Consider the following 15,987-nt stretch of genomic DNA (forward strand, 5'->3'; position numbering starts at 1 on the left):
GAATCACATGTATGAAACCGCTAAGAAGGGGCATACTTTTCAGTTTGGTATCAGAAATACTGGCGTTGATTGCCAGTGTTTGGTGGAAGACAGCAGAATGAGTTCCCATGATGGGGAAATGTGGGAGCAGACACACTGTAATCAGGCTGTCCATCCAAACAGTGGGCTTCAATTACTTTGCAGATGCCCACACATTACCTTCCCTCCTTTCCCTCTTTACTAAGATCCCAGACTGTGGTTCTTACAGCAACATAGGTACAAAGAAGCATTGAGTTCACTTTTTATTAATTCATAGGTCAATCAGGTGTTTTTGCAAAGTGACGTTCAGTGCATCATCAGCGCTCCTGCACAACATTGTTATCTGCACAATGCAATGCAACTTCCCAATTATACATCAGACAAATAAAATCCCAAATCATGCAATTGTCTTAATGCAGACTCTCTTTTCTTGGAGCACTATATATTTGTGCACATAAAATTAATTTAATGTACCATTATGCTACAGTGTTCAATCCATTATCAACTGAGTAAATGGTAAAAATACATTAACAACTTGATCACAAAAATAATGAATGAATGAGTTTAATTGGCGACAACCATCAGCTGTTTTTACTGAAAATATCAGTATACATTCCTGTTGATCATTTTTTTAATGTAAAAAAATATTGAATGTAGACTCAGCTGTTGTCCTTTAGGTCTTTAAGATGTTGTCTTTAAGGTGTTTAAGGTGATTGTTTCTTATGTGGTAACTCTTGTTTACATTTGGATCACAGATTGTGCCTTTAAAGTCATTGTGTGTGGGCTGATCGAACCACAAAGCAGAGTGATACAATTTCATTTGAGCTTGTTTATTTAGGTTCTGTACAATAAAGCTTCATCACATGGGCCTTCTGAAAAACTGTGCACAACATCCCTCACGTACACAAAAAGAAATAAACACCATCTTAACCTACTGAAAGCCGTGGTGGGCGGTCATATTCTAAGTGCAGTTTCAAAGGTTAGAGCTGGGGGAGGGGGTGCAGAAGCGTATGATTATGAGTTCTGTGGAAGAGCACATTTTTGGAACAACAGCAGCAAAAGCAGCGCTTCTCAGGCCAAAAGAGGGGTCAAGTCCTCCACTCAGGTTGTCATTGGTCCCCAAAACCCACCGGGTACATTACCAGACATAAGGGCACATAGACTGCACATTTTCAAAGAGAAAAGAATAGAGATCAAAGACCTGGGGATTCACTTCTCATTGTCAGCTTCATTTCCTACAAAAATATTGCACAAAAAATCTGGATACACAGAGAATGAGAAAAATCGACAGGTATAGCAGCCAGTAAGCCAATATCTACATGAGCAACATAACTATTGCACAAAACAGAACAGGAAATGTGCCGTTGCTTCCTCCGATTCCTTCTCTTATCCCATTAGCTTGGACGATTCGTTTTGAAGACGCGCTACATTAAAAGGAGAAATCTACCCTCTGATTCCTGAACTCACTTTTGTATTATTAAAGTATTAGTTGAATTTACCATCACCACCCATATAGGTTCCAGGCCATGGAACTTGTCCATCACGCTAAGAGAAAACAATGATACTGAAAAAACAATGTGGATTAACATGGGCTGTTTTGCAGGTGCCCTGAACTTGGTGCATCTTTCCAGCTTGTTCCCTTCAACACTCACAACAGGAGACTAATTTTGTAGCTCAATAGTCTGCGAGCTCATCAACCATATACCAACTTGATCTGCAAGTGCTTTGTTCCTATGACTGCGACGACCAGCTCGCTAAAATGATCAAAAAATGAAAAAACTTTCAATTGGAGAGCTTTGAAGTTTGTTTAGTTTGCTTAAAGGCCTAATGAATCTGTTGATCTACTTAATGTCAGATCCAATTCTTTATTTCAGTTGTGTAGGGGAAGGGCCACTGGTTCACAACAATACTATTGATAAAGAAATGGTCTGTGGTGCTTAGCATGTTGGAAATATCTGCCCTAAAGTTCTTAATATGCTTCAACCATCATCGGTATGGCTGTGGAAAACGCAGGCCCCTTATCAATATGAAAATGAAAATTGCTTCTCCAAAACAGTCATGGTGCCAATACAGGGTCGTTAGCAAAATAAGTGCTACTTTTGACCTTGCAATAATCAGCAGGAAAGATCAACTGCCAAGATTTTAAAAACTCTTTATTTTAATATGCACTATGGTACAGTGTTTAAGGGTCTGATAAGTCTCTGAAATCATCAATCTTCTGCTAAAACTGCGATAGTAAACTTCTGGATAGTCGGAGTATTTTTTCATGTGCAACTGGATGGCAAAATTACCATCAGAAAAAGCTAGTAAGGGATCCAAGCAGATTTTTCAGTGTTTCAGGGTAGAGTTTTCCTTTTGATATGCAAGCGTAAGATATTCCCTCTATACAAACAATTTTTTTCCAGAAGGCTCTATGAGGATGAGAAATAAAGATGAACAGCATAGCATTTTGAGCTGTGACTAGTTATGATAGACTTACTGTAACAGGCTACATTGATGCTTGATGTTTTGCTAGGAAACGGGGGGGAAGGCAGTGCCAAACAGCTGTATATAGACAAAACACAGCAAGGGCTGAAGGTACATTCATTTGGGTATGAAAACAATTCATGAAGCCAAATGATCCGCACTAAATCACACGAAAACTTTCAGAAGCATGGAAGTCGTCTGCATACAAACATACATACAGACATTAAAGCAGTTAAATAAATGTTTGAGAAACATAACATCATCAGAGTTCCTGCACAACATTCGTTCAGACTTCCCCCAAAAATGTGCCTTTCCCAAATCGCACACATGAAAGTTTGATCAGTAAACGGATGATGGTGGGGTGTTCTGAACAAAACAGGAGGGCAAGACAAAAATAAAAGGTTCAAAATTAAAACTTAACACAAATACCTCTTACACATTCCCAAGGGAAAAAATGGGTTATGGGTTATATAGTCAATTATGTTTGGCCTAACCAATACAAACAAAAATACCACAAGAAAGAGGCAAATTATATATAAGAGTCCACTAATAATTATTCAGCTGCTGAAATTCCAAAGAGCTTTGTTAGCAGGGAGAATCACTTCTAAAATCCAAATATATTACAGTACAAAAAAGTGCTCAAAACAAAAGATATGTATGACCAATTGCTGGGTCCTTAGACAAATGACTTGTTCTACTGAGGTGGAAGTCTAACCCTGCTTTTCCCTGGTAGTATTCACACTGAAAGAGACTAAAGTGTTCCACCTTCATATGGGTTTGTTACAGCAAACAAATAATGAACAATACATTTTTGTCACAGAAATTGAATCAGACCGGTAGAACACAGCAATGTGCTCATTTTCTAGAGTCCTTATGGCAAAGCAGTTACAGACAAGAACGGAAACTGAATTAAATGCTTACAATGAAATCTTGAAGCCACAGGAAAACAAAACTGGAGGATACACATGCAGCACTATTGAGGGCAGATAATAGTCTAGCTCTCAAGCTTCCCTTTAAAACCAAGAGCGTGGAAACAGGATAACATTGTGCAAATCAAAACATCAATAACAGGTTTACCATGAATCCTTAGGAAGGAAATACCTTAACCCCTTCTTTCTTTTTCACCTAAAAAAAATGTGTGAATCATCAAACACTGGACCCCTAAATCCCCGTAATTAAAACAGACTTCTGAAATGACCCAATCTCAGAATACAAACTGGACATTATTTTGCTGGGAGGCCCAAGCCCAGAGCACTGGTTCCACCTTTTTCACTTTTGTAGTCTTATTTAGTGGAGTGCCTCCACACAGATCTGCTCCTCAGTAATGTCATCCAGCAGCTGCACCTCCACAGGGCTGCATATGTCACTGTCATACACCTCGGGCACCATCAGAGCCTCTTCCTCCAGGCCTTCTGCTTTGCCTTTAAAGCCTTGCTGCTCGGAAGGAGAGGTGCTCTCCACTGACTCCAGGTCCTCAATGCCTGCCCGGTAGTGGATCATTAGCAGGGTAAGGGCCTGGAGTCTCTCCCCAGACTTGGCCAGGGCAGTACTAATTAGGGCCTTGCGCCGGGCATCTGTAGCCTCCCTTTCCTCCGTCAGAAGAGCATTATTGTGTTCCAGCTCCTGGTCTATTTCTTGCTGCAGTTTGTCAAGCATCAATTCCAGCTTCTGAGAGCGCTCATCAGTGGGCAGCCCCCGGTACAGGTCGCGCCCTATCTCCTTCACAGCAATGAACACACTGTCATCCAAACCACCTTCCTTGCGTACAAGTTTACTGCTGCCACCAGTGCCAACAGGCTGTTTTGAGGGGCTTGCACCACTGGTGTAGGTCTCAGTATCACTGCTCTCATTGTCTGAAGTGTTTGGGGTATGCTTGGGTGAGGGCTCCACCACTCCAGGCACCACCTCAGCCACCTGCTCCACCAGCCGAGTCTTGGGCACTTGGCGAAGGTTGAGCAGACGGGAGCTGGTATTGATGATATGGCGCGTTAGGCCTGTGGTGGCCCTGTTTATCGTTGATTTGGCTTCAGGGTCAGCTCCACGCCGTTCAGTTGCTGCCACACAGAATGGATTCTCAGCAAGGCACTTGTCCTGGCACTTCTTGTGGCAAACATAGGCGCAGATCATACACTGAGAGGCTGCCTTGGTCCAAACCTTCTTCTTGCAGTATTCACACCAGGTCGGATTCTGGAACTGGGTGTCCTGGAAGTTGTGCCGAACCTCCACCAACTGCATAGCGCCATAGGCCAAGTCATCACGTGGTGCTGAGGAGATATGCTCCCTCTCCTTCTCTCTTAGATCCTCGTCATGGAGACTCCCCTCTCGCTCCCTTTCTGCCATACCCACTGGATAATCAAACTCACCCTCAGCTAAGTAACAGAAGTTCAGAGATACATCTCCATAACACAGCTTCTCATTGAAACCCTTATGTGTGCTGAGACTGCGTAGCGCAGTGCGGCTGACATTAGCTCTGGGCTCTGGAGGCCCCAACCTAAAGGTGCTCTGGTACTCTGAAGAAGATGTAGCCATACATTCCAGGGCTAAATGCTCCAACTGAAGGCTGACATGGCCCAGGCACAACAAACTGCCTAGCTTAAAGGGATCTTTGCACCATAGGGCCACATTAAGGTACTTATGGTTGCTCTCCACCTCAAACACTACAGAGGCCTTATGCCAACGTGACGTCTGGTTACGAAACATGGTTTCTGGGGATTCCCAGAGGGAATGGTCCTCCAAACTGTCCCGTGTGCTGCAGGAGCTCTCAGAAACCTTGTCCTTTGCTTGATCAGCCTTACTGCTGCTGGTCACAGTGGAGGGGACTGGGAGCTCATCATTTGACTCTGCTGGCTTGGTAGACTGCTGCTGCTGTTTCACAACTATTTTCTCAGAGCCAGTCTTGTCCTCATTGGCTCCAGTCACAGGAGTTTTTTCTGGAGATTTCTCAGAAGCAGCAGTGGTGGTGGTAAGGGTAGGAGCATTTGCAGCATTAGTAAGTGTAACAGAATCAACGCTTTCCAAGAGACTGGTCTCTGATGAGGCTGATGTCAACCTTATCTGAGGTCTTGGTGGTACTGGGGGACGAGAAGGAGGAGGTGGAGGAGGGACAGTTGGGCGTTGCAGACCCTCCCCTGGATCACAACTAGTCTTATGTGGTGAGGGCTTTGGTGATTCTTTGGGCTGGGGTTTCAGTGGGGATTGGAGACCCACTAGGTTTAGCTTGCGGTTGAGGATGGGTGATATGGTACCAAGGGGCTTAGAGGCCAAGCTGGCCACAGTCCTTTTGGGGCTTTGGTTTACAGTAAGTAAGGAATCCTCCTTGATTTCACTGGTGTTTGTGACACTGCTAATAGGGCCACCAGTCTGGCTAGGTTTGGAGTCCACAATCAACTCTTCAAACTCAGAGTCCATATCTTTGCTGTCGGATATGTCAGAAAGGGTGGTGATGGGGGCTGGGTCTTCCTCATAACCACCTGGCTGGGATATATCCTCTAGCTGCCCCAACCCTTCCTGTAAAGTTCCCAGACTTCCAAAAGAGGAAGTCTGGTGACGAACCGGTCTCTCATAAAGCACCTGTACCCTGTCTCCAGCTTGCTTCAACAGTTTTGGCACTTGAACCGAGGATGTAACTTTGACACCTATGAAAACAAACAAGAACAGGATAGTTGTTTGTCAGTCATGCAAAAACGGAATGAAAAAATGTTCCTTTTATGATTATTACAATAGAAACCATGACACATTTCAGACCTCCAATAGCGATTAGGCGATCGCCCCTCTGCAGGTCTGCCAAGGCCGCAGGCGAGTTGTGCGTAACTGTCTCGATGCTGACGTGCACAGCATCTCCCTCACTGGCAGGGACGTGCCTGAAGGTCATCCCGACACTGCCACATGGCCCTTTGATAACCTCCGTCTGATGCATGCATGAAACAAGAGAAAAATTATGATTAAGTTAACTATATTCATAATCTACTTGATGTGGTGTGAGGATTGCAGTGTTCAAGAGGATGATTGATACATGATCAGTGGTAAGAGATTTAATTTTACTTTTGTAAGTTCAAAGCAGCATATTGTGTTCTCTTTAATCCTCATACCTGTGTCTCAATACTTATTGATAATGGTTTATTGTAATGATAAACGCTAGGAGAGGGAGGATATAGTTTTGCCCAGGTTAGTTAATCTGGGTGAGCAACCAGAATGGCTGTTAAAGACTTAGACCATGGCTCAATAAAATCATTACACTAATCTAAAATCCTTATACTAATCCAGGTCACTCTTGACAAACAGATTTGAATCTCAATGAGGCATTTAGTTTGCTAAAGAGAGGTTAAGAAACAGAGATTAGAGGAAAAAGAAAATAATTTTAAAAAAGTTTAACAAACACTTATTGTAGATCATGTGGTCACTGCTTTGTATATTTCTTCATGGTAAAAGTCCCTAACAGTCTGTTAAGATGCAAAACAATAATACTGAGAACACACTATACAACTGATATAAGTGCAACACTAACATCTGCCTCCAGCTCTTTGATGAGAGGCTCGAACTGAAAGTGGCAATTCTGTGGCAGGAGAGAGAGCAGCAATTAAACCCCCACCCCCATCTGCCGTAATAACAGCCACTGCTAACAATCCAAGTCACTTATGCCAGAATACACCTGTTGTGATGCAGAGGTGAGCTGGTTTATGCATGACAGGAATTCTATCAAATTACCATTCATGTGTTACAGCAAGAAAATCACACCTTCTATACTGATGATCAATATTCTATGTAAACTAGACAATTTGTGATTTGTGGAGATTGTCAGCTTACTCAAGACACACGTGGTTGGATCTTTCAGGGTAAAGAGAGCTAAATGAAGTGGAGGAGGCGGAGTATTCGAGGGGGCTGAAGAAGGTACAGGTGTCCTGGTTTAAAAGACAGAAGAGGAGGGCCGACATGATCGGAGTAGACGGAGACGAATGACTGTAATTTCCCTGCTGTCATTTGTTGCAGTTCTGGTGGAAGGCAGTGATTGAGTTAGGGCTAGCCACGAATAAGCAGATGATATATACAATCTGGCAAGGAGGCAACGAGGGTGAGCAGGGTGGGAGGCTAGTTTTACTGAAGTCTGGGGTACGGGGCCCTGATCCATTCTCATGGTAGTCTAATTATTATTGTCCAAGACACTTGGCTTGGCTAAAACTATGCTTTATATAAAGCTATATATACACACATCATATAAACATTGATGTGAAGAAAATTCTTATAGTATGGAGAACTGAGCAGGAAACGGTAATAATGCTTGAACAAACAATGCTACAGTGTTAATGTTGCCCACTCATTTAAGGTTTAAGGTTTTTAGTTTAGTTACATATTAAAAAATGTCTTCCTAAAGCATTACAAATTACTACTTCGATCAAAGACGGAACAATGACTCCAGTGTATCCAACATATGCAAGTCTTTTGACGTTCTGATTCTTTAAGGGCTTGTGAATATCCATTCCTTTCAGAGAGAATCTGCCTCACCGAGTGTGTATATGCGATTGTGTGTGTGTGTGTCTCAAGGTTTAATCTGATTTGGCCATGTTACAGCTCTTAGATGAAGACTATAACAACATTGTGGAGGCAACAGGTTGCTGTGGGGGAGAATGTGCAGGCTAAAGGCCTATTCTGCCTCTCATCACACAATCTTATTACACAGTGCACAAAAGTCGGTTCTGTTGGCAAATGCTCTGAATGCAAAATCACGTTACATTAAACAGGATATTGAAAGTGGTATGGCACATTTATCTTCATTGTGGAAATGAATATCCAGTCAATCATGGGGATATCAATCCTGTGAAGCATCCAAAACAATAAATCTTAAAGGCAAATATATTACGCTACATATAGTATGTATTTTTATCATACATATGTTTACATATACTTAGTGACCACTTTATACACGTTAATCATATTGCATAGGACTTCCCTTTGTCACAAGAACAGCCTGCATTCTTTTTGGCATAGATTCAACAAGGTGGGAATCACCACAACCTTGAGAGGTTGTTGATTGATTGATTGACTCAACCAAAAACCTGTCACAATTATTAAATGCCGTAAACCTCACACACACAGATAAATGATTACAAAGACAACATGCAGTTTCACAATTCACACAGGCGATACTAATGTGCAATTTATGTAGCAGATCAGTTTTTCACTTTGCTACAAACCAGTGAGGCAGACTGTCCGTCTTATTCATCTATCACAAATCTCACTGGTATTTGGCACATGGCGGGTTTCAACTTCTGATCCTGCCAGTGCAGTGTGGCAGCATCTGCTTGGCTACAAGGATACAGACTTTCATGGCAGTGATAGTTTGCCGTTTGAGTAAGAACAACAGAGTGTGGTTGCTGAATATTACTAATTGGACTTGCTGTGTGTATTCAGCTGCATCACTGGCTGCAATGTGGCCATTGTGCCTAGAATAGATTTACAAAGGAGAGCGTCCGAGTCCATTCTGCAGCAGTGCAAACAGTCGCAATCTCCCTTTAACACACTTACACCACTAATATATGCACCCTCACAGACACTCATATGGACCTAATTACATGACAGTGCAGACAAAACTCCAGGGATAAGACTACACCCATCCAGCAGCAGCATTAGTTTCAGAGATAAAGCTTGAGGTTTACCCCTATTTCTTTAGAATCTGCTTTTTTATTTTCCATTTCAATATATAGTCCAAGTCACAGAGGAGCAAAGGACTGTTGTTCTTGCCCAATTTTTTTACAAAATTACTGTGACACACCTAAAGGATTTAGGGCAACGTTTTATTCATACAAAAATGTGACACAATAAAACTTGTAACAGAAAAAGCTGTAAAAAATAAAATGAATAAACGCATTAACTTATTGTAAAACACAGTGTACAACTTTAGAAGCACTTATAGTGGTAAAAACTTTTCAGGGAATCATGTAGTCAAACAAAGAACAGAGAGAAGATTAAGTGGATTAACTGTGCTTTGTAACAACCACCTTGAAGGTTAGGATAGTGTGTCGTGAATAGTACAGATTCAAAAGCAAAAATGTGACATCAGCAAGTAAGCTGTTGAGCTAAGGTTGAAAGTCCATTTGATACACAAGAGAGTTCAAAGGTATGTCAGTGTGTGATCTTTGTATTCTATTAACACGGTTTTAACTGGAAAAAAAGCAATGACATTTTCAATGATGACAGCATGAAAAAAAAAAAATACAGAATGCATTGACAGAACATTTGTAACGTCAGGGTGTCAAAAACGGAAACCATTACGAAACTGAAAAAAAATCAAGGTTTGGTCAGAAATCAGAAGCCCTTTTTACAAAGAGATCCTGTAACAGCACGCTAACCAAGCTCTGCCCCTGGGGGGAAAAAAGCAGGCCACCAAAGAAGTCTGAACTCCTGCTTTTTGGGTGATTTTATTCATTTGTTAGCCCTTTTTTTGTTTCATGTCTGCACTCCTCATAGCTGGCTTATAAGCTTGTTCAGTGTTTCTCATACTTTGGTTTATTTGTGGTGACACCCCAGGGACGTCACTTCTTTTTTGAAAGTTTATATTTTTCTGACAAATATGTTTGAAAGGCATATTTTCTAAATCCATTCATCCGACAGTAGTGTGAGCTATGAATCCTTTCTCCCCTGAATCTCCTGAGCGAAAGTAGCCGTTTGTTGTTCTCTAAATCGCAGAGTTTAATTGTTGTGTAATGGAGCTTTCTCTCGGGGCCGAGCAGCAGTGACTGAACTAACCTTGTTAACATCGACTTAGACAACAGGCAGCTCTTGGTTCCCTGTCTCTGAGCAGAAAACACAAACAAAGAACTCAGCAAACCTCAAACAGGCCGGATGTAAATGGAGCAATTCAACGTCTGTTTGAGCAGAACCAGTCTCTCTTTTATCTGCTCTGCCACAGAGAACAAATGAAAGGTTAATATGTTCAAATAGCAGCTATCATTGCTTCAGAGTTCTCTCCTTTGACTCCAGGACTAAATCCCAAGTCCTCTTTTGATCCCTATAATAAAATCCTCATTATAATACACAAACAAACAAACAAACAAACAAACAAACATCTGTGACACTTTCTGGTACAATTGGACCAGAGGTTTGAAGTCCTCCTCCTTCTGAGTAAGGCTGAGCGCATCCTCATTGACTCTGCTCACTGAGGATGGTTACACTTAGTGACCATGAGTAGTGGTTAGACTGCTAAATGACAGTGACTGTTTCTTAAAGGTAGAATTGTATGGTATTTTGGTCATGGCAAGTGCAATGGTAATCCGTAAATACTTATGTGGTACAATAACAAATTGCAACAATGGCCACATGACTCTGTGTCTGGGATAATAATACTAACAGTATTAATACTATACAGTTACCCACAAGTGGTGAAATGACTGATATTGAGTTTAGAATAAAAGGCATTGTGGGACTGAGCAATGAACCTGCTGTATCTGATCAGCTAAATTTTTTCAACGTATGTAAATCTCTTTATTTATTAAAACATTTACAGTAGGGATGCACGATATTATCGGCACGTTATCGGTATCGGCCGATATTGGCTTAAAAATGAATGGATATCGGCCAACACGCTGATATCCGCCGATATAATTAACCAATAAAATAATGGGCTGCTGCACACTTGATTAAATGCCCGACCTCGGCGCAATGTCCCCGGCACCAAGAAGACCTGCGTGGCGCAGCGTGATGACGTCACGTGTGTCTACCTGCAGCATGAGAGAGTTAGAAGCCAAAATGTCCGTGGTGTGGTTTTTTCAAGTTTCCGAAATAGAGAGCAAAACTGCTATTTGCAATGACTGCTCAGCTTCGGTGATGCGAGGAGGAGCCAAGGCAAAGTCTTTCAACACTACAAACTTGATTAACCGTCTCAAGACCTGTCACCCCGACCGTTGTAACAAATGTGATGAGAGTATCACCATTATACTGTACGCTAATTCCTAAACAGAAGAGAGTTGATGATCTCTGCAATTAGGTGTGCGGGGAGAAAAAAATTCGGTATCGGCTAAATTAGTTGTAAAATATCGGCATATTGGATATCGTCAAAAAATCTAATATCGTGCATCCCTAATTTACAGCCAATTGCCTTTATCATTGAAATTTGATGTGTGTTAAGTGAGTGGTATTGAAACTCGCACTGTTCAGCAGATGCCTGCTCAAAGTAAGAAATTGTTAGGAATATACAATTAAATGCCTTAGAGGTAATGGAGCATCATCCAGTGTAACAACTGTCAACTGTCAAATTTTGAAGCTTACTGACTTAAAAAATATATATAATTTTTCTTCTCCTGAAATCTATAATCATTGTGAGAGTGTGTGAAGATGATTAAATTGGGGTTCAGCGACCACTGACAGGGTTCCAGAAGGTTGCTTCACCAAATGCAATAATGTGCTCCATATATACGGGAGAAGTCATCAGACAGCTCTGTGTGTACTAAAAGCAGTCCACAACAAGAGGTGGCTAGCTGCAGGCTGGTCTGAAACCCAGGCTTGACAAATACATCGGATAGAGCAACATCTCCTGTTGCTTGGCTGAACATCCCTCAGCTCCTCTGCAGGTCTGGGAGGGTGCGTGTGAGATGGAGGGGGGAGTCGAACAAATCCTTTTCCCTGTCATTGCGCTGTTTGGTAATTTAATCTAATAGCACATGTCAGATCGATTTGTGTATGGTTATAGGGTACAAGTCGCTGCGAGGCAAGTACGCAGCAATTCCCTGCCACATCCAGTTAGCAACCCCAGTGGTGACGGGGGAGGAGCGGGCTGAGGGGAGGGGTGCATGGCCAGTAGCTGCTCAGGTGTTTACATGAGCACTTATTAGGCTGGTTGATAGTGACGCATATTCTGTAGTACGTATTCTCAGACACAATGTCAGTCAGCTGTTAAGTCTCAGTTGGAAGTCTGCATTGGACACATTTCAAGCATCTATCCTTCTCAACTATCCGATACAGTCAAGGATCATGTCCAGATATCATCTGGATGTTTCTATGCAATATTATTATTATTGTTAATATGATTTCCATGCAAGCATTGCTTGAGCTAGCATTGTCTTGAAAGGGGACTAAAGGTGCCCATTACTCCTCTTCTAAGGGGTCACTCCTCAATTTTAATTGGGAAATAAACAGTTCTGTGAACACTTCACCGAGTTAGAGCTAAATGATGGTGTCAAAATGATACTCAACTTCATATTTGGCAAATTATGTTGGAAAAAGTTTTTCCACAGCATTACAAATTGATTGATTGATTACAAAAACTTATACATGTTAAATCATACAGAGGAAAATTAAGGTACACAATTAAGTACAATCCTCCACTGTGAAGTTTGTAATGTCACAAGGACTGTACATTAGTTACGGAAAATGAGAACCTTGCAAGTTTTTCAATTTGTATCAAGCAGCAAAAGAAGTTGTAGCATGACATGTTTGAGTTCATTTGGCTTACTTGATATCGCACGCTCTGCGTTGTGACTGCATGCTGAAAAATAAATACTGTGCAGTCATAGTCTGTACTCAGCTGACATCCAGCTAGAACATACAAGACTGAAAAAATGACCAGAAGTGCTGGATGTCGTAAAACATACAGGGCTGGAAAAGGGAAGAGAAATGATTGTGGATAGTTTATGAGCAGCTTCACAACGCTGTTTTTTGAATGGCAAAAAAAAGAATTATTTACTGACTGTAGTTTAAAAAATAAATAAATAAATAACACAGGAAAATGTTGTTTCAGTGGTTCATTGTTGCATTTTATTTATGATTAACTCAATAATGTCATCCTTCACCCTCCCCCCACCACGTGCTTTCAAATGCCACGGTGTATTCACACACCTTTCACAAACCGTGGAGTAAAATCACTATGAAGTTTACTTTTACACTTGTGGTTGCTGTGCTGCTGAATCTGAATTTTAAAGTTGCCTTTTTATCATAGGAAGCAGGTTTCAAAAGGACTAAGAACAAAGGAGTTGTTATGGAGACAAGGGCAAACAAAAAGGTGCATTGCCTAATTTGCACTTGTATGGACGCAACAGTGGTTCAGTTGCCCACACGCTCCCTTTATGTGGCACGGTCATTGTCTGGAAATTAAAAAAAATAGTGATCCGTCATGCTGTTACATCATCCTAGTTTATTGAACTACATTTTAAACTACTACTGTTGGTTCAGAAATGAGTAAAACACAATTTTCCTCATTATCAAATTGGCATTTGAGTCCTTCCTCTCCTTTGAACAGCAGAGCTCGTCTGTCATGCAAACACTGTGCGTATCTGCCTGCTGTAAGCTCAACAGTTGCTTTAAACCCTGGGATTGCCAAAGTGTCATTTTGCTTCTCAGAACCGAGAGTCTGACCGCTTGACCACGTAACATTTACTTATCACTCATTTAACATTTGCACATTTTCACACCTAATTTCTGCCTATAGGAAAACAGGCTTGGTGTCATTAACATCTCCGCTCTGCTGGCTCTTTCAACTGCTATTCAAAACCAGCTCTTCAAAACAGTCGATTCACACAAACCCTCATTCTACAGTGAGTCGGGAAGGAAGGCATGATAAAAATAAATACTTTAATTTCATTTGTCTCTGCTGCTGCACAAAACATCCGATATAATATAATTTTTGTGTTTAGCAGAAGAAGAAGCAGAGAGCAGAAAGAGCAGAAACAGTAAATACTGAGTGGTTACCATCACTCCAAATAACAGGGACAGAGCAGAAGAAAAACAGACAAGCCTACGTCATGTCAGTTGTCAGGTCCTTCTAGATAGAAGGAGGCAATCAGAGTAATTTTATAAATCAAGAGCCTGTATTATCTCCGAGTTACTCAAAGATTATAGGTAGTTTGTCAAGCCAACATGAGCTTACTGCATGGTTTACACTGCTGGCTGCTGCCCAAGGTACATCATCAAGACGTTCAAACCTCAGAGTAATGAAACAAAGTTTAAGTGATGGTAAAATGTTTGGTAAGATCTTATTTCTAAGGGGATACTTTCCTATGTATGTTTTCAGAAAGGGAAAGGTAAAGGTAAGTGGTAGAGTCAGTCGTCTCTCACTCGGAAGGTTGGCGGTTCGATCCCTGACTGCTACAGTCACATGTCTAAGTGTCTTGGGCAGGACACTGAACCCCAAATTGCTCCTGGTGGCATAGCACATAGCAGTGTGTGAATGGGTGAACGTGACATGTAGTGTAAAAGCAGCTTTGAGTACAGTCCATTGACCATTCCATTTACTTTGGTACTCAGTAAGAAAACAAATGCAATGTGTTCAATTGTTACATTTCCAGTTTGAATAATAATTTGTCTCTGGCAAAAAAACAGTGTTTTGGAAACCGTGCTTAGCAGGTCAGCTGAATATGAGTGATTTAAACCTGCATTCTTTCTCATGGCCAGCAGGGGGCGACTCTAATGGTTGCAAAAATGAGTCACATTGTAAGGAAGCAGATGAGAAACTGACCCCTGTTCTCACTTAATTACTCAGTAAGCATTTTCCTGATGACTTCGTGGTCTCTGGCTAGTTTCAAGTCGTCTTCAAAACACCACAATGTTACTTGTGACAAATGTGAAAGCAGGGTATGCTGACGAGTATGGCTACACTGTAACTGACAAGTCAATGCCACAGTGACCAGAATATTTAGTACATTTAATTTAAAGCCAAAGTTTTTTGCTTGCCAAAATCACAATAACTGTCAAAGTTACCTTTAAATGGCTAAACAAGTGAGCGCTGGTGTCAGCATCTGATAATCGCTCAAGACTCTTCAGCTCCACTTTCACTTTTGAACGCGTCTCCCTCCCTCCTCTGACAAAAACAAAGTTGGCAACAGCAAAACATTTCCAGAATCAAAACCATAGACCACAAACCAATGGGGGACATTACAGTGGATTTTTATTTATTTTTTTATTTTTTTTAACAAGCAAGCATACTTTACAAACTCATGCAGGAATAAAGTTTGCAAAAATAAAAAGACACATTTTTTAATAAGGTGACCAAATGACTTCACAAAATTTCTACCTAAAAGGCTGCACAATACAAATAACAGGGACTTTATTGATTCAGAAAGACTATAATATATATTATTGAAACATGATCAAATTCTGGATTTGGATACAGGAACATTTCTAGTGGGAAACACTGATGTTTGCCAGCTTCAGTGATCAAGTATTCCTGTCTTTGAATGTGGCTAATATCACATCACACCTTTGTGACACTCTGCAGCAGTTAACAGGTCATTTCTTTCTAATGACAGATCATGTCTATTGGATCAAAAAAAAACACTTTAAATGAAAATAGCCAGAAAACTGTAATATAGCTGTGGCTGTGTCTGTCATGCACATAGCGGCTGGTCTATTGAGTTTCCTCTTAGGTGAATTGATCTGTGGAAGGAACGATTAGGAACAAGCAGCCTGTGCGACAAACCTCTCATGTCTTTAATCTGCTCTCCAGCGTTCGGTCAGCTGTTGTCAAACAGAATTAGAACAGGCCATTTAATTGGCACAGCAAGGTGGAAATAGATGATGAAT

The 15,987-nt window shown here is 41.2% G+C and overlaps 1 protein-coding gene across 1 annotated transcript in view; it reads right to left on the reverse strand.

Annotated features, from left to right (window-relative positions):
- Positions 1–832: 832 nt before the first annotated feature.
- pdzd8 (PDZ domain containing 8) overlaps positions 833–15,987 on the reverse strand; it is a 43,136-nt gene continuing 27,981 nt past the window's right edge. The window contains exons 4-5 of the mRNA XM_069658887.1: positions 6,229–6,391; positions 833–6,119 (exon numbers count right to left, since the gene is read on the reverse strand). Coding sequence (XP_069514988.1) covers positions 3,772–6,119; positions 6,229–6,391 — 2,511 coding nt within the window. The 3' untranslated portion in view covers positions 833–3,771. The remainder of the gene's footprint in view (positions 6,120–6,228; positions 6,392–15,987) is intronic.

This window comes from Semicossyphus pulcher, unplaced genomic scaffold, assembly GCF_022749685.1.
Source record: "Semicossyphus pulcher isolate SPU_LCO1_2020_fin unplaced genomic scaffold, fSemPul1.0.p SCAF_12, whole genome shotgun sequence".
Classification (NCBI taxonomy): Eukaryota; Metazoa; Chordata; class Actinopteri; order Labriformes; family Labridae; genus Semicossyphus; species Semicossyphus pulcher.